Source organism: Heteronotia binoei, chromosome 3 (genome assembly GCF_032191835.1).
Source record: "Heteronotia binoei isolate CCM8104 ecotype False Entrance Well chromosome 3, APGP_CSIRO_Hbin_v1, whole genome shotgun sequence".
NCBI lineage: Eukaryota > Metazoa > Chordata > Lepidosauria > Squamata > Gekkonidae > Heteronotia > Heteronotia binoei.
In genome coordinates, this window is record NC_083225.1 from 46722086 (window position 1) to 46745019 (window position 22934).

General features: G+C 42.7%; 1 protein-coding gene across 6 annotated transcripts in view; it reads left to right on the forward strand.

Moving 5' to 3' along the window:
* ARHGEF7 (Rho guanine nucleotide exchange factor 7) overlaps positions 1 to 22934 on the forward strand; it is a 143743-nt gene that overhangs the window by 37111 nt on the left and 83698 nt on the right. For 5 of the 6 annotated variants that reach the window (XM_060233704.1, XM_060233703.1, XM_060233708.1 and 2 more), the window contains exon 2: positions 660 to 746. The exons of the other annotated variant lie outside the window; for it this stretch is intronic. In XM_060233704.1, the coding sequence (XP_060089687.1) occupies positions 660 to 746 (87 nt within the window). The remainder of the gene's footprint in view (positions 1 to 659; positions 747 to 22934) is intronic. 6 annotated transcript variants of the gene reach the window in all.

Below are 22934 nucleotides of genomic sequence, written 5' to 3' on the forward strand. Positions count from 1 at the left end.
AGGAGTAATGCAATCAGAATTCGTACAACCCCGTTGCTTTTTTTGGGGGCGGGAACAAGACTGCCACCTCTTCTCCCATGCCTTAAATAAATAGCAGACGTTCAGCAGGTGGGTGCAGCTTTCTCCCTGTTTGCTTTGCAACGGGGGAACCTATTCCATTCATGCCTGGGATGCAGTTGTTTAAAGAAGTCCATCTAGGAAGCAAAGGTTGCCAGCTGTGAGGAAAAAAACTAGCTGATTGGAAGCCTATTCGCCTTTTCTAGTCCCTCCTTTCGCTTGTGGGGTTGGCTGCAGAGAGGAGCGAGAGAGATCCACCAAGACCACCAGCTGCCTTTTCCTCACCATTCATTTGGAAAAGGTGGAGTAGGAATAAGGAAAAATCCCCCTTTAGTGAACTCAGGCTTCCCTTGTCGCCCCCCTCCTCCCTACACGCCATTTCCTGCCGTCGTGTTTACTTCCCGGTTCAACACTCCCATCACGGGCGAAGCAAATCCAAAGCTGCCTCTGAGTGAAGCGCTCAGCGGGAAGAGAGCAGAAGGTGGATGTGATTGCAGCAGCCGGGAGCCCGGGGAGACTGGAGCGCTCCGCCGGCTGCCTTCCTCCCTCGGGGGCAGCCCTCACCGCCTCTGACTGAACCGCTGCTGCTTTTTCTTTTGCAGGTTTATCCGGAGCCCCGCACCGAGAGTGAGTGCCTGAGCAATATCCGCGAGTTCCTTCGGGCTTGCGGCGCCACCCTCCGCCTGGAGGTGAGAACGTGGGGTGGGTGGGGGGAGAAATGGGGGAGATATATATAATCTTGGAGGTTGGGTGTACACCGAGGAGGACTAAGGGTGGATGGGAGTTGCAATCTGGACTAAGGAATGCAAGGGAGGAAGCACTGATCTAAGGAGTATCTAGCGGTACAAGCTTCTCTGTATTTTGTTCTTTTTATTCACTCTTTTTCTTCTTTCCCAAACTGTACTGCCGGAATTTTTACCCATAAAGTTATTTAGCAAGCACATTATGTTTATTTGTTAGCCTCTTTTCAGTTGTCTTTGTTAGGAGCGCTCCCCCCCCCCCCTCGCCACTCCTTCCTGTGATGGCTTCAGATACTATGTAATACTTATGTGGTCAGCCTCCAGGTATGGCCAGTTCCTCAAGATAAAATCTTCATTTGGGGCTTGCTTTCAGTCAGGGATACACAGAACTCAGTATGCTAAGAAGCTGACGTTTTATTTTTTGACTGGCAAGTCAGGGTGAGTAAAAATCAGTTACTTTTAGAAAATGAAATTAGATTTTTAACATTGTGGTGTAGTTAGTTACAGTGTCAGACTATTTCAGGTGGGTAGCCATGTTGGTCTGAAGTAGCAGAACAAAGTTTGACTCCAGGGGCTCCTTTAAGACCAACAAAAAGTGTGTTTGTACACAAAAACTTATACTTTGAATGATTCTTTTGTTGATCTTAAAGGTGCCACTGGACTCAAACTTCATAGTGTCCGACTATGTTCTTGGAGAGCCGGGTTCAAATTCCCACTCTCAGCCTAACCTACCTCACTATGTTATTTTGAGGATAAATGGAAGATAAGAGAACGCTTTTCAGTTGCTTTGGATCCCCATCAGGGAAGAAAGGTGTGGTATGAATGAAGACACTTTTAATAATTTTGGTTAAATAACTCTGCTGTGATTTAAGTTCGTATTTGAATGTAATATAGATCATGTATAGAATCCTGGTGTGTGACTTTGTATTGAACACAGTAAGTTAAAACTTGCTTATTAACTGGATAAATCAGAGTCCCCCTTTTTGCTGTCCAAGATTTTCTATATTACACAATAGGTTATGTGCTGTACTTAAAGTTAAAGTTAGTCCCCTGTGCAAGCACCAGTCGTTTTTGACTATGGGGTGATGTTGCTTTCACAACATTTTCACGGCAGACTTTTTATGGGGTGGTTTGCCATTGCCTTCCCCAGTGCTGTACTTAGGTCTCTACAAATCCAGTTCCCAGGAGCAATTGCCCCTTTAGGTTGGGGGCCTTTTCTCAGCATGAAGAAAACCCACATCTCCTGCCACAGCTTCAGAGGGGTGAGAGATTTTCATATCTGAGGAAAATACGGCTGACACTGAAATTCATACTCTCTTTGCCTAATGTAATAATGTAGTCTTTCTGTTTCTTCCACCCCAGTGACCTGTTTCTAGAACACATAAGGCTTGCAAGCAAGAGGCCTTAGTGATGACCACAAATTATGACTACCTAGTAAGATGATTCAGAATATATGGATCCTGAATAAGTATTATTACTCAGCTAATGAGTATTTAGTCTTCATCAAGCAAACTGCAGGCAGACTTCAAACAAATGATCTTGTGCAGTGTCAGAGAGAAAAAGAACCAAACAAAAATGTTTTGTTTCACTGATGTTCCCCCTCAAAGCAGATACAAGCCAGTGGTTATAAAAATCTGTGTTTATAACCACAGATTTTATGCTCCCAGGTAGCATAAATACTTTATTTAGTTGCATGTAGATATGTTTTAGTTTTTATTACAGCCAATTATTATACATGATTGTTCAGGAAACTGATCAATTAGAAAGTGGGAAATTTGATTTAAATTCCTTTATTGAAGTTGCCCCTTTGCGGTGCTGACTTTAAATCATTATGTGTATTAATTTTCCTTTCCTTTTATTTATTAGCTTCCTTGACCAATGGTCTTAAGCTCTACATAAAACATTAATTTTCATTTTATTCTATTTACACTAGTACTTTGTTACTTAAATCAATACTCACCAATGGGGTGGGGTGGCATGGGAGTGTCTCCAGGTTTTGCCTTTCTGTTCTGCCTTCAGTACAGTACTTGATCTTTTTTTTTGTTCTTTATTCCATTCTCCTTGCTGGAGAACTATGGAGAACTATGGAGAGAGGCAGATTAAGAATATGCTCTGTAAATTTTGCACGTTTTCGCATATATCCTGTTTTTCCAAAAATGTATGTACATATCGAAACCAGTGTCATTCTGAGTCCAGACAGCAGCTTCCCTCACTGACAGTGGTATTAAACAGGAAATGATGGGGGAAAGCTGCATTGGGGATATGAAGAGGTATCAACTATTGTAGATTTTGGAGCGTTGCAATTGCAGATCTGGCATATGCCACCTGCACAGGTCTTGCTAGTCTGGATCAGCATACTGATTCTCATTTTCTCCTTGGAACTTTCTGGAGTTTGTCATGTTGACCTAGCCTGCTTAATGAATGCAAATGTCTTTATTTTAAAGTGCCCTCAGTGTTGTCACACTTCATACTACATGTCTCCTGGCTGTCTGAAACTGGCACTTACCTGATGTAGTTGGGTCATTGCATGTAATGGTGGTGGAAAGAAATAGGCATAGCAGCTATCAAGTTGGCTGTGCACAGTTCATACATTTTCTGGGTGTTGTGCCCCAGCCATTCTCCTGAACTTTTGACAGAAACCTGCCGAGATAGGCAGCAGTCTTGTGGTTGAAGTCTAACATAACAAGCCTGTTCCTATGTGAGGCATATCAAAGAATAGACTCCTCCTTTGGGCTAAGAACTTGCAGTCTCTACCAGAAATGAAAGAGTAAATATTCTAAAAATGAGATTTTCAATGTTATGTATGCAGTTGCCTTATTATGAATCAATTATTGAATGCTGTTGACTGTATTATTTGTGATCGTATCCGAGTGGGAGCTGATGCAGGTGTAATTAGTACACCGTGGAGGCTCCTTGCAATCTTTCAAGGCCATACCTACCTACTGACATATATACACACACACCAGATCCTTGTGGCATCCATCTGCGTGTGGCCAATAGTTCATCCAAAGGAGCTTGATTGCCAGTGTCAGATAGTGTTTAAAGTGGCAAACTAGGATCTCGGAGACCGAGGTTCAGATCCCCACTCTTGCCATTGAAGCATGCTGGGGGACCTTGTTCCAGTCAGTTACACTCTCAATTTAATCTACCTCACAGAATTGTTGTGAGGATAAAATAGAAGAGAGGAGAATGGTATAATTGGCTTTGGGTCCCCATTATGGAGAAAGTTATAAATGAAGTAAATAAACCAATGAAATCAATGATTGAACTTCTCATTGTAGATTAATTTTTAGGTGATCCAAAGGAATGTGTTAGGCAGGAATTGCAGCAAAATATATTATTTTTTAAGTCCTATGTGTCCTTCATTTCCATTGCTCTGGGTTCCTGAATAGAAGTGAAAGTGACACAAAGTAGTTTTTCATTCGGTTTCCTCCTGCCTCAAGGATTAAATCAATTCTAGTTAGTTTAACCAGGTATTTGTCTAGCTCTAGCTAGTTTAACCAGCTATTGACTAAGCGATGGAGATTGTACCACAGTGTTTTACTGTCCTGGTTTTGTCTTGTTCCTGGTAAACTGTTGCTTATCTCTGACCTTCTGGTAATTTTGATACCACTGTCAGATTCTAGGACTGTAACCACTGGCCTAGATCATGGTACCCTGTAGAATGTTGCCTTCTTTGTGGATGTTTCAGAGCCCTTTGCTGAACATCCACCTTGCTGTTTTTTGTATGAAACTGTAACTTTTTCCTTTCAACCTGCTCTTATGCATGTTTACACAGAAGCAAGTCTCACTATATTCAGTAGATGTGCTCTTAGATAAGTGTGTATGTATTATAGCCTCACAAAAGTAGACAGAATACTGCTTGTGCATTTTCTTTCCTAATTGCTTGGTAAGATCCAGGCTTCGAGTTTGAGCAGGTGCAAAGACACCAGGATGATTGGCAAGTTTCCAACGCTTAAGCATTATTGAAGTTAATTTAATGATTTAGTCCAATTCTCCAAAAGTTTAACCTACTGAGTTCACTCCCAAGTAAACAGCCATATGATTACAGTCATAGACCTAAGTTATTGCTGTTTCATATTTACTTTCAATGAGTCTGCTTTATCCCAGATTCCCACGCTCCTGCTCTTAAGTTCCCATCTCAACTTCTTCAATCTTTGAAGGCCATACCTACCTACTGACATATATACACACACACCAGATCCTTTTAATTGCTAGCCTTTAGAGTTCACAATTTCTCTTGATTCTCCTGATAGTCCATCAAGAGTATAGTGTATTCTTTTTTGGCAGTGATGCTAGTCTGCTGACTCATAGTCAACTTATTGATGAACTGTCCCCCTCCCTTCTCTTTTCTCTCTGCTTTCACTTAAAACAATATTTTGTCTTAAGCTTGCCGACTTTGCCTTGGGGTAGTGAAAGTAGTGCCTGCTGTGAATGGAAAGCTGTCAAGCCATAATACTTGGCAAATGTGGGTTTGTTTGTTTTTTGGTGTTTTTTTTTTTAAATGTAGTGATCTTGAAGGCAGCAACTGGGTTTTGCTCATTTGATCAATTGTACTTCTGTATTATAACACTGCAAGTGAGTATAGCTATGTTGCAAACTTGTTGAAACAGGCCTATGAACAAGTAGAAATGTGAGACAATTGCACCTCGATCATTATTTGCTTAGGGAGAAAGCCCCATCTGTGCTTATCTTTTGGGAAGAGGTGAGGGGAATTTCTGTATTATGAAATGACTTAATTGTATTTAGGGAGAAAAGTTTACAGTGTCCCTTGTTTGAAACTTCTGGGTCCATCTGTCTTTAGTGTCAAATGGCTGATTGTGCAACTTGGAAGGGAAGCTGGGAGTCCTGACCTACAGGCAGTTCCTTACAAAGGTCAGGTGGTGGCAGTGGTTACCTGACTAGAGAAAAAAGAGCCTCTCCAGGTGTTAGGGAAAACCATAGGCAGGCTGGAACAGGGGCTGCAGGCCAGAGCTGGCCTATTGCACCACAGCCTTCCAAACATCCCATTGTTAACCACTTTGCTTAGGTCTTGCAAACTGAGCGCTGTCAATCCATCTCATGTTGAGTATTCTTCTTTTCTGCTGTCTTCAACTTTTGCTATTATTGGTATCTTTTCCAGTGACTCTTGTCACTATGACTAATGTGACCAAAGTATGATAGACTCAGTATAGTCATTTTAACTTCTAGGGAGAGTTCAGGGTTGATTTGGTCTAGAACCCACTTATTTGGTTTTTGGTAGTCCATGGTATCCATAAAACTCCTCTAACACCACCTTTCAAATGAATCAACTTTCTGTCAGCTTTCTTCATTACCTTGATCTTGGTTTCCAGCAACACATCCTTACACCGAAGGATCTTTTTCTAGCTCCTTCCTGGCTGCCCTTCCCAGTTTCAGTCTCCTGATTTCTTGGGTGCAGTCACCCTTTTGATTGATGATGAAGCCAATGAATAGAAAACCTTGAACAATTTCAGTTTCTTCATTGTCAGCCTTAAAGTCATCTTGAAGTTCAGCTGTAATTCTGTTTTGGCACTTCCTGCTTTACCTTTTATTAGTGGTCATTTTAAGCCTTTACTATTACTGCCAGTAATGTGGTGTCATCTGCATATCTCAGATTTTTATTGTTCCTTCTGCCAGTTTTCACTCCATCTTCTTCAAAATTCAGTCCAGTTTTCCTTTTGATATGTTCTGCATATGGATCAAAGAGATAAGGAGATAAAATACATCCTTGTATGATCCCTTTGCCAACTGTAAACTATTCTGTTTCTTCATATTCTGCATTAACAGTAGACTCTCAATCAGCGCATAGGCTGTACATCAAAAAATCAGATGTGGCATGCTCATTTCTTTTAAAGCCAACTAGAGTGTTTAATAATCCTCACAGTCAAAAGCTTTGCTGTAATCTAGGAAACACAGGTTGATTTTCTTCTGAAATTTTTGCATATGCTCCTGTAACCAATGTAAATTTGCAATATCATCTCTAGTGCCTCTTCCTTTTCTGAATCTAGCCTGAACATCTAGCAATTCTAGCTCCACATACAGTAACAGTCTTTATTGTAAGGATTTGAGCTTCACTTGAGGAATTAATGTGATAGTCCAATAGTGACTGCAGTCTTTTTCCAGAACTGGAGTGTAGATGGAGCATTTCCACTCTGTGAACTATTCTTGTTTTCCATATTTGTTCATATATTCCTGTTAAGATGCTGATGGGTTCCACTTCTGTGGCTCAAAATAATTCTGTTGATATCGCTTCTACTTCTTGGCCAATTTCCCACTAGAGCTTTAATCCTGGTTTAACTCTGTCCCCAAACTGACTTTCTACACTAAAACCATAGAATCATAGAGTCATAAAGTTGGTTTCTCTGCTTCTATGATTCTACTGTTGAAGGTCAGTTTGAGGACAGAGTTAAACCAGGATTAAAACTCTAGTGCGAAATTGGTCCTTGTGATTTGTTTCTCCCAACTGCTTTGAGTGGAGCTTTCATTTCACTTTCTAAAGATGCAGGTTTTTCTTCAAAAGATTCTTATTGGAAGGAACTTGTCATCCTTTCATTTCTTCTGTTTAGTTCTTCAGTGTATTGTTCCCATCTTTTCTTTATATTGTCCTGTTTAGTTAATGTGTTTCTGTGTTGATCTTTCAGCATGCTTTATTTTGCTCTAAACTCCCCCATAATCTCTTGGATCTTGTGGAAGGATCTCTTGTTCTTCCTTTTTTGTTGTTCTCTTCTATTTCTTTACACTGGTTATTATAGTAGTTCTCCTTGTCTCTGCATGTATGCATTATTTGTCACTAGCATTATTAAGAGAAACCCTTTACCCAATCCAAAACCCTTTTTCTTTCCCTCTTTTTAGGAATGTGGAGGCCTTTTCTAATCAGTTCTTTGATCAAAGAGAAATTTGAAGACAGGAGGGGCAGGAATTGAAGTTCTGCAGAATTTCACCCTGTAGATGAGGGGTGTCAAGCATGCAGCCCAGGGGCTGAATCAGGGACCTGGAGGGCTCCCCAAGCAACTGGCTGTCATTTCCTTCCTTCTCTCTATCTCTTGCTTCCTTCGGCATAACAGCTTGCTTTGCAAGGATTGCTCAATCACACAGGAGCTACAGAGCAAAACCTCTATTTTATTCAATTGGCTGAGGCTCCTTCCTTGGTGAAGAAGGGGAAAAGACGGAGCTTGTTCTTCCAGGCTCTCTCAATCACACAGCAGAGCTACTGAGCCAAATCTGTCTTCCTTTTATGGGCCTAGGCTCCTCCCCCAGTCCGCTGGGGAAAGAAGGAAAGAGCCACAGCTTCTTTTGCCCTGTTTCCTAGATCCCATGGGAGAAATACAAAGAAAGCACCTTTAAGACCAACAAGTGCTAATGTTTTAAATTTTTTTTAAAAAAATTAATTGTGTTTGTCTGTGTCCTTTATAAAGTTTATATCTCTACTATTACCTAATCTTGAATAGGTATACACATGGCCTGGCCTGACATGGCCTGGCCCAACAAGGTCTCATTTATGTCAGATCTGGCCCTCATAACAAATGAGTTCGACATCCCTGCAAGATGATCAGAGGCAGGCAGTGTCTTCCCAGATCTTCCTATCTTCCAGCTAGAGAACCATCCTGTGATGTATGGAGCACTGCAAGAGGTGATGTTACAAAAGGATGCACTGACTTCTGTACAAAGAGAAATAACAGAGAAATCCCTCTATTGAAGGAGCAAAAGAAAGAAAGAAACAAGAGGAATCAGTGACTGTGTATAAAACACTGAATTTTTTGGGGGGGATCTCTTCTCTATAACAGTTTTTGTGTTGGCAATAATGAGATTAGATCATTTTGGCCCTTGTTGTTGGCCCAGAGATCAAAGCCACCTGTAGTTACAGCACCTCCATCTCAGCAAGAACTTCAGCAAGTGAAGGTGAGAGTGGCACTAACTGGATGCGGACAATTCATCGCCTGTAAAAAATTCATCTTACTGGTATTGTCAAAATATCTCCCTCTAGTTCTGCACCTTGTCTTTTTTTGTGAAACTTACAGAAAAAGTTTGTTTCTTATTTTTGTTTATGTACATCACCTTCCATAATCAATGCATATTGAATTTTAATTGGCAAGAGTTAAGTCTGCATTGATGCTAATGCTGACAATGCTTGGCTAATATCAATGTTGGCAAGCTTCAAGCTCTGGTTAGAAGTGAACCAAGGCTACCATTGACATCGTGTTACCCAAACTGGACCTAAAAAAGGGGAAATTAGCTTTGAAAGGGTTCTGGAAAGGAATACTGCAGGACCTTGTATGTCTGTTTATACCAGGGTGGATCTTTGCATGGATACCCCAAAATGAAATTATGAAGGAAGAGAGTGCATGTTGTATACAAAATAAAGTAGAAAAAAACAGTGAAAACGTATATAGCCTTCACTAGGCACCTGAGAACTAGTTCCTTGAGTAAGCACACATTCATACATCAACAAAAGGGTACACTTATGAAAGGTAAAAAAAGGTAAAGGTAGTCCCCTGTGCAATCACCAGTTGTTTCCGACTCTGGGGTAATGTCGCATCACAACATTTTCATGGCAGACTTTTTACGAAAGGAAGGAGGAAATTAGAAAGTTTTAGGAAAGGCATATAGGACCTGAAATTCTTGGCTTGAGGTCTGGAGAGGGACAGGGGCCAAACACAGATGAAGGCCAAAGAGCAGACTGGGAGCCAGCGAAGCAAGGAGAAGTGCTGCAGGGGTTCTCAACAGGAAACCAGAGTTCTGACCAGCAGATTTTGAAGACAGGAAATCCCTCTATTAAAGTTGAATCTGAAGTACCATTTGCTGTGGCATGGGGTCTTTATTTTATGAACAGAAGATCCCCAGGGTAGGTGGGATTTCAGCCATCCTGGCTTTGGATTGGATCAAGATAAAAAGTTTGAACCTCACAAGCTGGTTTAAAGTTAATGTCAAACTTCGGCAAGAAAAAGTGGGGGAAATACTCTGATTAGGCTATTGTGGGCCAAATCTGCATGGGCACAGAGAGCCTGGATTGAAGTGAGCCAGATCTGCATTGATACCAAACTTGGGGTGAGTTAGGAAGCTCTAGAAACAAGATATAGTGTGAATTAATGACTTGAATGCCTTCTTGATTGAGTAAAAAAAGGAACCAGGCATTGATTAAGGAAATATCAACTACTTTGGGCTGGGTGGATGCCTCTGGGATATTAGGTGATGTTTGCAGAGTTGAAAAGTCTTTTGTAATTTGAGAACAATATGCCACTGAGTTGGGGGAGATTACGTGTTACGGTTTCTAATGACAGCACATCCTTCGTCGTCTTCCCTGGGATATTTCAATGTCAGTGCTATAACCAGGTGCCTTTATGATACCCCTCTAGTTTCAGATTCTCTTGGCACTTAAACTGTAAAAGGAGTGCCTAGTAAAGCTAAATTCAAAATAAGAGGGGGGACCCTACTATCCAAGGGGGTATCAGCTGAAGGAGGGGACAGGGTCATTACAATAGGCGCAGACATAAAGCTACAAACAGCTAACCCCCCTCCCACGAAAAGTAGGGAGTTGTGTGCAACAAGAAAAAGACAATGGAATATTCCTAATGATTGGGAGCTCTGTAGAAACCTGTTATGGGTAAAGAAGCATACAAGATGTTTTGTGCTATGCATATTGCACTCCACACAAGAATATGACTGCAATCTTAAGAGTACTTTCCTCAGTGAGAGGCTCTCTGGGTAAATTGGGATTTTCTTCCGAGTAGCTTGGTTTAGGATTTCTCTGTCTATTTCCCCAGCTGGACTGCATGAGGAAGTGTTGCACACACATTTCTAGCAAGTTCTGGTGATACCTGCCAATTACTTCATTGCTTGGAGTCATCTGCTGAGCTTCTTTAGCTATCTTTGGATCTCATCTCCTACACAGAAATAATGACTTTAGCCCCTAAATCTAGAAGATTTTGGCATGACATAACGTTGATAGTATCAGTGCTCTTAACACTTATTTCAAACATTTTCCAAGGGATTCTGTGCATTGTTTCAACCTTAAATCCTTGCAGGACTGGTCATATTGATATGAATGCATGTTGACATCCAAAGTATACATGAAACTGCTTTGCACTGAATCAGACTAAAGCAGGAGTTCCTAACATTTTTGGTGTGAAAACCCAGAAGTCCAAATATGCCTGGTATAGCGACCCATCCAAAGCTGGCTCAGGGGTTTTTGACACCCTAGGCAAATGATGGTACTCATCTCATTCAGCATTCCATTTTCTACAGTGGCTAATTAGCAAACATTGCACAAAGGGTGCAGCTGCCCCTACTGTGAACCTAAAGCAAGTATCATTCTGACATATATAACCACTGCATATGGAAGTTACATTCCAGCCTTTGATTACCTTTTCCTTCCCTATTACTCCCTCTAGCGTCCCTAAGGTTCTAAGAAACTCCGTCTAGTAACCATCAGGACTTTTACTTAATCAACATGTATGAAGAAAAAATACCAGCTAATGTATGACATGAAATGATAGGAAAGATGTTGTTTCCAAGGTCTTCATTTCCAAAATACAAAAAAGAGCAATGCCACTAGGGAAGGTTGGCCCACGACCCACTTTCAGAAGCTTTGGGTCCTGACCCACGAGTTGGGAAACACTGGTCTAAAGCAGCCACTTACTTTAATATTGTCAATTCTGATTGGTAGTAGCTACTCAGTCTTAGAAGATCTTCTTCGTGGTCTCTGTGCTTCACACTCATGGGATATAGCACCTGCGCCGATCCCCCGAATCGGTACCTAAAAAGCCCAGGATTTTTTGCACTCGGCACCAATGGGCATGCGCAGACGTCCCAGTATGCATGCTCACCAGAGCCAGCATGCAGATCCCCCCAGGGTTTTTTTTGACCGCTGCATTGGTAGGATCTCCTTTCGATCGCTCGGGTCGGTATTGTTAATCGTTTGGATTTTTTCACTGTTATATAGCCCGTTTGTTGTTTTCCTAGTTAGTAGTTAAGTGTTAAAGTTAGTTAGTTGTTAAAAAAAGATGTCTTGTTGGACTTTGCCCTTCAGGGCTTTATTTAACCCCCCCACATTTCCTCAGAAATTTTTCTGTGTGGGTTCCGGCGCCTGTGGAAAGGCGTTGGGGTTTTCTTAAACGTTGCCACAAGTGTGGTAGCAAAATTGCACCTTCTGATGGTCATTCCCTCTGCTTATTGTGTCTGGGCAAGGGACACCCGAGTCGACTCGTGCCTGCATTGCTCAAGTTTCTCGAAGCAAACCCGTAAAAACCGGGCTGCAAGGCTGTCGGCAGCTCTTGTAGAATCGGCTATTCGTCTGCCGAAAATGGCAACGGGCCCGTCGGTATCAATGGGGGAAGCCACCCAGGCCCCGACGGTTACATCGGTCGATCCATCGTCACCGGTGCTGACTGATATGCCGACCGAGTGAGGCTGACCCACAAAATGACCCTCTGAAGGGTTAGTGGCTACTCTGGGCAAGAAACGTCGGGACAATTCGGGGACCCGATCGTCTCTCTCGAAGAAGCGGAAGAACAGACTTTCCCGCACTCCTTCTCGGGATGCTTCAGTATCGACGCAAGCTGCTCCACCCCGGAAGATCCTGGCGTCTCCACGTCCACGGAGTCCTTCGGAGTCAAGAAGCAGAGTTTCGCAGCCGTTCCGTCTGTCGGGATTGGAGTAGGAGATAGTCCTGACCCAGCGCACCCATTCATCGGGATCGCGTCGTCGGAGTGACAGTAGTTGGGTATCGGAGAGCGAGGCTTTGGCGCTGAACGAATCCCTGGCACCTCTTCCACTGACTATGGGACGGAGAGAGCTTGAACCGGCTACAATGGCTCGATGTTTTCTGCCACCTCCGCTGTGAGATCAACGTCAGTGGCCTTGTTCCTACAGCTACCTGTACCCGTCATACCAGTGGTACCTCCACATGACTTCCCAGAATGGGATCAGCGGTCAGAAGCCTCGCATCTCTCAAGGATTTCACATCACTCCATGCATCATGCATTGGCATCGGCGTTGATTCCCCCCGAGAGACGCAGAGAGCGGGTGGAGGAAGTGCAAGTGTGGTCGTCGGTATTGCTCCGGTTATCTGAGCACGCGTTGACCCTGATACTCTTTGCTGTGGCTAAGCAACAACTGGCTGCAGCAAAGCACATGGTGGATATATCGGCCAAGACCCTCACTTCTGCAGTCTCCCTGTGCCATCACTCTTGGCTAAGGTCTACAGCTCTTCAACCTGACACCAGGGCCTATGTTGAAGACCTGCCTTTCAAGGGGGAAGGTCTTTTTAGTTCAACCACTGACAGTGTCCTCAAGAAACCTGGGTGTCCCGGCTTCATCTTGGGCTGGCAAGCCTAAGCAGTGGCATAAATCTTGGCCCAAGAGGCTCTACCAGAAATTCTCCCCTGACCAGCCTTGGAGACCTCGCTCTTCAGCATCTGCAGCTACTGGCAAATCTAAGGGGGCCCGCCCACAGAAGCAGGGTCTTTGACTTTTTTGTAGCACGCATTGCTGCCCCTCTGTCACCTATCCGCCTCCGTCAATATCTTCCGGCTTGGGAGTCCATCTCCACGGACAGGTGGGCTCTTTCCATCATTGCAGAAGGATACAAGATTGACTTTTTTCAGGTTCCAACTCAGTCAGTGATTGTCACCACACCCCCTTCCCCCACCTCTGCTGGCGAAGGTGAGCAACCTTTTGCAGAAACAAGCCGTAGAACCTGTCCCCGTAGAGGCCAGAACGGGGGGGGGGGGGGGTTCTATTCTGTTATTTCCTGGCTCCCAAGCGGGATGGGGGATTGAGACCAATTATGGACCTTCGAAATCTGAACAAGTTTATCGTGTACCAGAAATTCAGGATGTCCACCCTGCAAACAATCCTTCCCCTCATCAACCAAGGGGACTGGATGGCAACATTGGATCTCAAGGATGCCTACTTCCATGTCAGCATCCATCCTTCGTACAGGCATTTTTTTCGTTTTGCAGTAGGTTCCAACCATTTTCAGTTCAAAGCCCTTTCATTCGGCCTGTGCACTGCACCACTGCACCAAGATGATGAGTGTTGTAGCCACACATCTTCGCCTTCAAGGTATAGTCGTTTTTCCGTATATCGACGACTGGCTCCTCGTGGCAGAGTCGGAAGAACGTCTATCCGGCCATATTGCTACTCTTCGTCTTCTTCACACTCTTCGTCTTCTTCACACCTTAGGTCTGCAGGTCAACATGACAAAGTCTCATCTTACACCATCGAGGACAGTTCAATATATAGGGGCCTTGCTGGACACAAGCCTTCACTGTGCTTTTCTGCCTTAACAGAGAGCGATGGACATTATCAATCTTATCCATCTTTTCCAAAGTTGGAAATGGGCACAGCACAGCAGCTGCAGCGGATGCTGGGGCTGATGGCGGCAACTACAAGCGTGCTGCTGTTTGCAAAATTGAGAATGAGAGGTCTTCAACTGTGGTTCCTCTGACAGTTTCGGCCTTTACGGGACTCACCTCGGAAGAGGTTTACAATTCCACCCTCAATCCTCTGGACCCGGCAATGGTGGTAAAGTGTAGATGACTGGGGAAGGCAATGGCAAAGCACCCTGTAAAATGTCTGCTGTGAAATCATCGTGATTCAATTCACCCCAGAATTGGAAATGACTGGTGTTTGCACTGGGGACTATCTTTACCTTTTATTGTGTGCTTCATGTGGGGCCTTCTGCAGCATACTTTTCTGTAATTGTGAATCAGCTCCTTTGTATGTGTTGTTTTTAGCTTCCATATTTGTGTTAGAGCATGTCTCAAGAAATTTGGTCACAACCCAACCTTATGTCAGTAAGGTTTTAAGTGGTGCATTTCTTGCTACATTTGGCAAGCGTTCAGGAATTAGTTGATTTTGATGCTGTTGCATATTGCTGATAGCTGTTTTTCTTGGTCTCTGTGCAGATATGAATACTGTGCTTGGGTGGAAGTAGTACTGGAATGTTCTAGAGCCAATTTGTACTCAAATCCCTTCCTCAAGGGAAAAGTTTGCCTCTCAGCACATGCTACAAGGGGACAGTGAAGAACCTTTCTGCTTGGTTCTTTTCTATCCACTACATAAGCTGCTTCTCACGGCATTCTTTTCCCAAGGAATGTTCTCTGGTATTCATCTTTAGTCTCTTTCTCCTCCTTTCTAAATATCCTTCCCTTTATTTAGTAAAGGTGGTCTATGCTTTTTTATTTATTTGGTTACGTGTCATGCACCAATGATACAGTAACCTACATTTAAGCTTTGCCAGATCTGTGGCAGCAAGCTCCTTGTCACTGATGGGCATGACTGATGTCTTTGTGTGAGGGAAGATCACAGAGTTGAGGCACTCTTGTCTTAAATTTATTGAGAAGATGTTGCAGTTCTCATCTGCTCATGTTATTTAGGAGCAGGTGAAAGCAACGTCACCCCAGAGTCAGAAACAACTGGTGCTTGCACAGGGGACCTGTCCTGTCCTTTCCTTTTATTGGTTCCTATCACAGTTGCCAAACCTGCTTCTTTGGCTTCTGTGCAGTGACACAGGCTTTCCACAAAAACTGGAACTACTGGGAATTTTCCTGGTTTCATCAATAAAATGTGATCTGATCTAGCATGTTTATTTGGAATGATATTAGTTTTTAATACACACACACACATATAAAAGAAAGTACCTTAAGGGAGAGAGAAGGGGGCCAAATCATTCCCTTATGCCTCTTTCCCAGGGTTGGAAATCACTGCTGGAAGAAGGGGAGAGCCAGGAAGAGCAGGGATTCTTGATCCATTATTTATTCAAATAAATGTTTGAACAATTTAAAGGCAGTATCTTATAGTTTTACATTTAAGTTAAAAAAGACCTGTTAGTCAATCAAGTGAATTCCTGATTTTTAAATCTGATTTGGTGGACAAATAGATAACACTTACACGAACCCTCTCTGGCAATTCCTAGGGACAATTGCTTGAAAAACAGTAATTATACATTTGAAACAGCCAAGATTGTCAAATGGTATATTGGCAGTTTGTTGTTGTTCAGTCGCACAGTCGAGTCCGACTCTTTGCGACCTCATGGACAAAGTCATGCCAGGCTCTCCTGTCTTCCACCGTCCTCTGAAGTCTGCTCAAATCCATGTTTGTTACATCAGTAACACTATCCAGCCATCTCATCTTTTGCTGCCCCCTTCTTCTTTTGCCTTCTGTCTTTCCCAGCATCAGGATCTTCTCCATGCAGTGCTCCCTTCGCATTTGGTGGCCAAAGTATATGAGCTTCGGCTTCAGCATCTGTCCTTCCAGGGAACAGTCTGGGTTGATTTCCCTTAGGACTGACTGATTGGATCTTCTTGCAGTCCAAGGGACTCTCAAGATTCTTCTCCAGCACCACATCTCAAAAGCATCTATTCTTCTGTGCTCGGCCTTCCTTATGGTCCAGCTCTTACAGCCATACATTACTACTGGGAATACCATCGCTTTGACTAGACGGACTTTTGTTGGTAGGGTGATGTCTCTACTTTTTATTATACTGCCCAGGTTCGCCATAGCTGTCCTCCCTAGGAGCAAACGTCTTTTAATTTCTTGGCTACCATCTGCAGTGCTCTTGGATCCCAGAAATGTGAAGTCTGTCACTACTTCCGTGTCTTCCCCTTCTATTTGCCAAGGTGTGATGGGGCCAGATGCCATGATCTTAGTTTTTGTTGTTATTTAGTTTCAAGCTTACTTTTGTACTCTCCTCTTTCACCCTCACCAAGAGGTTCTTTAGGTCCTCCTCCCTTTCTGCCGTTAAGAGTAGTGCCATCTGCATATCTGAGGTTGTTGATTTTTTCCCAGCAATCTTAATTCCGGCTTCTGCTTCATCGAGGCCAGCATTTTGCATGATGTACTCTGCGTATAAGTTAAATAAGCAGGGTGACGATATACATCCTTGTTGAACTCCTTTTCCTATTCTAAACCAATCAGTTGTTCCATATCCCGTTCTGACCGTTGCTTCTTGATCCTTATACAAGTTTCTCAGGAGACATGTGAGGTGGTCTGGTACTCCCATCTCTTTAAGGATTTGCCACAGTTTGTTGTGATCCACACAATCAAAGGCTTTAGCATAGTCAGTGAAACAGAAATAGACGTTTTTCTGATACTCCTGTGCTTTCTCCATAATCCATCGAATGTTGGCAATTTGATCTCTAGTTCCTGTACCTCTCCTAAACCCAGCTTGAACTTCTGGTAGTTCCCGATCTACATACTGCTGAAGCCTAGCTTGTAGGATCTTTAACATGACCTTGCTGTCATGTGAAATGAGTGCAATGGTGCAATAGTTTGAACATTCCTTGGCATTACCCTTCTTTGGGATTGGAATATAAACTGGTCTTTTCCAATCCTGAGGCCATTGTTATGGTTTCCAAATTTGTTGACACAATGTGTGCATCACTTTAACAGCGTAATTTTTTAGGACTTTGAATAGCTCAACTGGGATACCATCATCTCCGCTCGCTTTGTTGTTAGTAATGCTTTCTAAAGCCCATTTGATTTCACTCTCCAGGATGTCTGGCTCAAGGTCATTGATTTCACTGTCATGGTTGTCCGGGACATTGAGATCCTTCTTGTATAATTCTTCTGTGTATTCTTGCCACCTCTTCCTGATCTCTTCTGCTTCGGTTAGGTCCCTACCATTTTTGTCCTTTATCATGGCCATCTTTGCACGAAACGTTACCTTGATTTCTCCAGTTTTCTTGAAGAGATCTCTTGTCCTTCCCATTCTGTTGTTTTCCTCTACTGCTTTGCATTGTTCTTCAGGAAGGCTTCCTTATCTCTCCTTGCTGTTCTCTGGAAATCCGCATTCAGTTGGGTGAATCTTTCCTTTTCACCTTTGCCTTTCATTTTCCTCCTTTCCTCATTTATTTGTAAAGCCTCATCAGACAGCCACTTGGCTTTCTTGCATTTCTTTTTCTTTGGATTGGTGCTGATTGTTGCCTTCTGTACAATGTCACAAACCTCCGTCCATAGTTCTTCAGGCATTCTGTCTATGAACTCTAGTTCCTTAAACCTGATCACCTCCACTGTATATTCATAAGGGATGTGATCAAGGTCAAATCTGAATGGCCTAATGGCTTCCCCAGTTTTCTTCAGTTTAAGCCTGAATTTTGCGATGAGTTGCTCATGATCTGAGCCGCAATCAGCTCCAGGTCTTGTTTTTGCTGACTGTAAGGAGCTTCTCCATTTTTGACTGTAGAGTATATAATCAATCTGATTTCTGTGTTGCCTATCAGGTGATGTCCATGTGTAGAGTCACCTTTTAGGTTGTTGGAAGAGGGTGTTCTCTATGACCAGCTTATTCTCTTGATAAAACTCTATTAGCCTGTGTCCGGCTTTATTTTGTTCTCTAAGGCCAAACTTGTCAGTTGTTCCAGTCACCTTTTGACTTCCTACTTTGGCATTCCAGTCCCCTATGATGAGGACATCTTTTTTTGGTGTTAATCAAAAATCTAGAAGGTGTTGTAGATCTTCATAGAACTGGTCCACTTCAGCCTCTTCTGCATCTGTGGTCGGGGCATAGACTTGGATTACTGTGATATTGAATGGTTTGCCTTGGATACGGACCGAGATCATTCTGTCATTTTTGAGATTGTATCCCATTACTGCCTTCCTCACTCTCTTGTTAACTATAAAGGCAACACCATTTCTTCTATGGGACTCTTGGCCACAATAATAGATGTAGTGATCCTCTGAGTTAAATTCACCCATTCCTGTCCATTTTAGTTCACTGATTCCCAAGATGTTGATGTTCAGTCTTGCCATCTCTTATTTGACCACATCTTGCTTACCTTGATTCATAGATCTTACATTCCGCGTTCCGATGCAGTATTGTTCTTTGCAGCATCGGACTGTTCTTTCACCAACAGACACATCCACAGCTGTGCGTCCTTTCAGCTTTGGCCCAGCCGCTTCACTCTTTCTGTGGTTACTTGAATGTTTTTCCTTAGTAGCATATTGGGCACCTTCTGATCTGAGTGGCTCATCTTCCAGCGCCATATCTTTTAGCCTTTTGTTTCTGTTCACGGGGTTTTCTTGGCAAGGATACTGGAGTGGTTTGCCGTTTTCTTCTCCAGTGGATCACAATCCATGAGAGGAATATTGGCAGTAGCATCTGTTAATTGCTATTAATTTTTGAAACCAGTGATTCTTTCAGAGTGGGAAAACAGTGCATGCAAAAATAAAGCACTGTTTTTTCAAAATGGAAACGTTTCTGCCCTACATTTCTTTTCCTGGAACATTCAGTAACTGCACACTGTAAGCCACGGTCCTCTGCTCCTGCTACCATCTTTGGTGCTGGTATGAAATGTCCTTTTGCACCTCTAGTGTCTAATTGTTCTCTTCCCTTTGGCATTATTAATCTTGCAGAAATTTGCTTGGTGCCAAGTCTGTATAGTTGTAGCAACAGGATTCCCACAGATTTTTGATTGCTTTTGTTTCTTCATTTTTGACTGAGCATATCTTCTGTAAGCCGAAATGCCCTCAAAACGAGGTTGGGGAATTAGTTAGGTGGGCACCTGGCTCACTAGAAATCTTTTTACCGATGTATACAAGGTTTAACCAACCAGAGAGTGATGCTTAAATAAAGGATTCTAATTTAATAAAACCAGTTGTAATTTATTGAGAAAAATATAGTCTTTCATACAGGATACAAATACAATCACACATTCACACAGTCCTAGGAAATATAGACAGATAGATAGGGGAACATATAAGGATGGACATACAGGGTTATATTACCTCTCGTAGTCTTCGAGGAAGGCTCCGGTGGCGACAAGTGAGGGAATGGGAAAGGACCCGAAACTGATCAGGAATCGGGGATGGATCTATGCAGCGGAAGGTGGGTTACTGATAGAAGCACGCCTGTGGGTAGCTAGTCCACAGGTTATAAGGACTCTCTTGAGCCCTCAGGGGATGGGAGGTATCAGGGAGGAGAAGGGGGAGGCTCTGTGATGACCATGAAGGGTGGACATCCGCAGGGCCAATAGCGAGTCCATGGGTGGCACCTAATTGGGTGCCTGCTTTTGACCAATGAACTTCGCCCTGGTCCTGTGAACCTGGAAACTTCCAAGTTGCAACAGGGCCTGAGGCGGCTCCAAGGTGTCAGACAGGGAGAAGAATGGGAATGGCTAGATACTTAAGATTAAATGGGCTTATCTGGGAAGGTGACAATAGGGAATCAAATATTGACCTAGGTATCCCTGGTGTAGACAAAAGACTTGGCTGTGACAGGAGATGTTCTTCCTCTTATCCCATCATCTTCTGGGCAGGAACCATTGTCTAGGGTTTTGCCAGACAATCAGGAACAACCGTGGAGCTGTTAATCCATTCATGGGGCAGATGGGTTGCTTGCGGGCTAAGGGTGACATGGGGTGTGTACGTGAGCCTTCTACTATGAAGGATGAAGTCCAGCCTGGCGGGAAGATGGCTACGAGTGGTGTTAGCGTTACACGGTGGATTCCATGCTCAGCGCTTCATAACCGGTCGCCTGGATAGCTCCGTGGCGGCGCAGCTTCTTCCGTTCCATGGCGGACCCATGCAGTGACGGGGAAACGTCTGCGTGTGTTAGCAAGCACTCTGTACCGGGTTAGAATGCCTGCAAACTCGGGGCTGCTCGTACACATAAGTCCCTTTAGGTTCCTGGATAGCTTTGCCCACACTCTCTGGCCAGACGTGTGCGACCTCACTTCTCCAGGCGCCCTGGCAACCATACTGGTGACTATGATGATTGGGGAAAAGGGGGCTTTTCCTCACACTATTGCCATTTTATTTATGTGGGTTTGGCTGTATTTTAGGCCTTTAATTATTCTTCTGAGCCACTTTGTGTTGAATTTTATGCCTTTTTATTGTGACTTTTTAAATTGCTGTTTGGAAAATGCCTTGGGAACCTTTTGTGGATTAAAAGCACTTGGGGAATAAATCTTTAAATAATTAGCAGTCTTAAACTCCAGAGAGTTCCTACTGATTCAGAGTCAGACAAAGTGATGTGAGAAGATAGAAGAAAGAGCATTACATATACACTATTTCCCTCCCATTCCCTAGATCCCATTGTTCAGTTTCCTGTCGATTAATATAGACTAGGCGCATATAAAGATGATGATGTGAATGTTGGGATGAGCCAATCGCTGCTCCTATTATCCCAGCTACTCTCAGCTTGACAGGAAACATAAGCCTCTGAACATCCTGTTTTTCTTGAGTTCTTTTAACATACTGGTTTTGTGGACTACTTTTGCTAAGTGAGAATCCACCATGAAGGTAAGCCTAAATTCAATTTCTCTTGCTTATAGGGATTCTTTGCATCCATTAATTTGTTGTTTTAAAAGCATTTAAAGCAATTAGCATATCCGTTTGGCAGCTTTGTGCTTGTGGGTATTTGCCCTTATGCAAGATTTGTCCCTACATGCTAGAGACTGTGTTCATGCTATACTTTTGAAAGTTTATGTTTGGGAATACAATATCTTTACTCCTTTTTACTTCAAAATAAAAGAGAGCTTCTTAACACATATTAAAAATAACAGGACTTTTGAAGGGTACTCTTGAGTGTTTTGTGTGTCCTTTCAGCAGACAGATTCTTTATCCTCACTGGTGATTACCCATTTCTTATTTTTCTGCTTGTATATGAGAATTGTGAACTGTACTTAGCAGCAGTGCCTGAGATACTAGTCTCCATTGCTATGAATGGTGTCTCTTCCTCCAAAGCTTTAATTTTCAGTATGCCTCACTGGACACCACATGTATGTGGGAGGGGGGGAATCTTTTTTAGTTGGTGTGCCTTGGGAATTTTGCTTAGAGTGAAAACAGGAAAACTTTATCTGCCTCTCCCCTTGTGTAACCTGATGGGCCTTGCATTTGGCCAATCACCACCTACTGGTAATCCCTGGCCCAAAATATCATCTGCCTAGCCTTAACTAGGGCCAGGGTGTTTTCAACTGTTCTGGCAGAGACCTAGACAGCTGAGAGCCCAAGATTAGACCTCCTAACTTCTTAAATTAAACAGAGCCAGGACATGATTCTTTTAGAATGCCATCCTGTATTGTCCATCATGGTTTTAAGAATGATTTTTAGGTTATAAGTTGGTATATTGTTAGGTATTGTTATGTTGTAACCTGCCCTGGGCCTGCTTGTGGGGAGGATAGGATAGAAATCAAATAAATTAATCTAGAAAATGAATGTTCTAGTTTGGGTGACTGTGCAAGATTTACTGCTGTTTAACATATCCTGGGTACAATATGCACGTACGTTAAAAGTCAGAGAAAACTGTTGATGTAAGGATTTTGTGTCTCTCACAGTTCTTTTTCCATAGAAAACTGTCCTGCTGGTTATTTGCGGTGATAATCTGTGGTTTCATGGGTCACCTTGTGGATGCTGAATTTTTAAAATAAAAAGTAGAATGTATTGGATTCATTTCTTGATGAATACATATTTTTGATAACGTATGTTTTGCTATGTTTTGAAAAACTGCACCATCTTTGCTTGTCATTTTAATGATCATCAATGTGCACATTTTTGAAAATATGCATAATAATAATAATAATAATATTATTAATAATATAATATTATTATTAACAACATATGCCGCCTCTTACGACAACAACATATGCTACCTCTTGCTGCCAAGGCAGCTAACAGCAGCTAAAATATTAATGGATATACATTAAAAATATAACACAAATATAACTAAAAAGCAGCCTGCATAAACAGATGATTAATAAAAAGCTATGTTTAAGCTGCATGTGGTAGGAGGGCTTTGTATCTTTGCTTAATTTACTTCTCTGAAAACTTGTTACTTCATGTTACATTAAAAAGTATGTGGTACTATATAAGGCGCAGCCTATCTCCAGTACAGCTATGGACTGCTGTAACCCCAAATCACCATTATAGTAATCCTGCTATGTGTTTAATAATTCTTTGTGCTTTAGTCATCATAGGATATACTTGCACAAACCATACTGTAAAACCTTCCAATTCTCAGTCTGATCCACTTCACAAAGTTGTGAGAATAAAATGGAGAATGGGAGAATGCTAAAAGCTATTCCTTATTAGGGCGAAAAGGGGGGGGGGAATATAGATGAAGTAAGTAAACAGGAGATGCTGTCTCTGCTTAGAAGAAGGTGGCTTTTAGTGCTTTAATTGAGCGTCATGTCCCCCCCC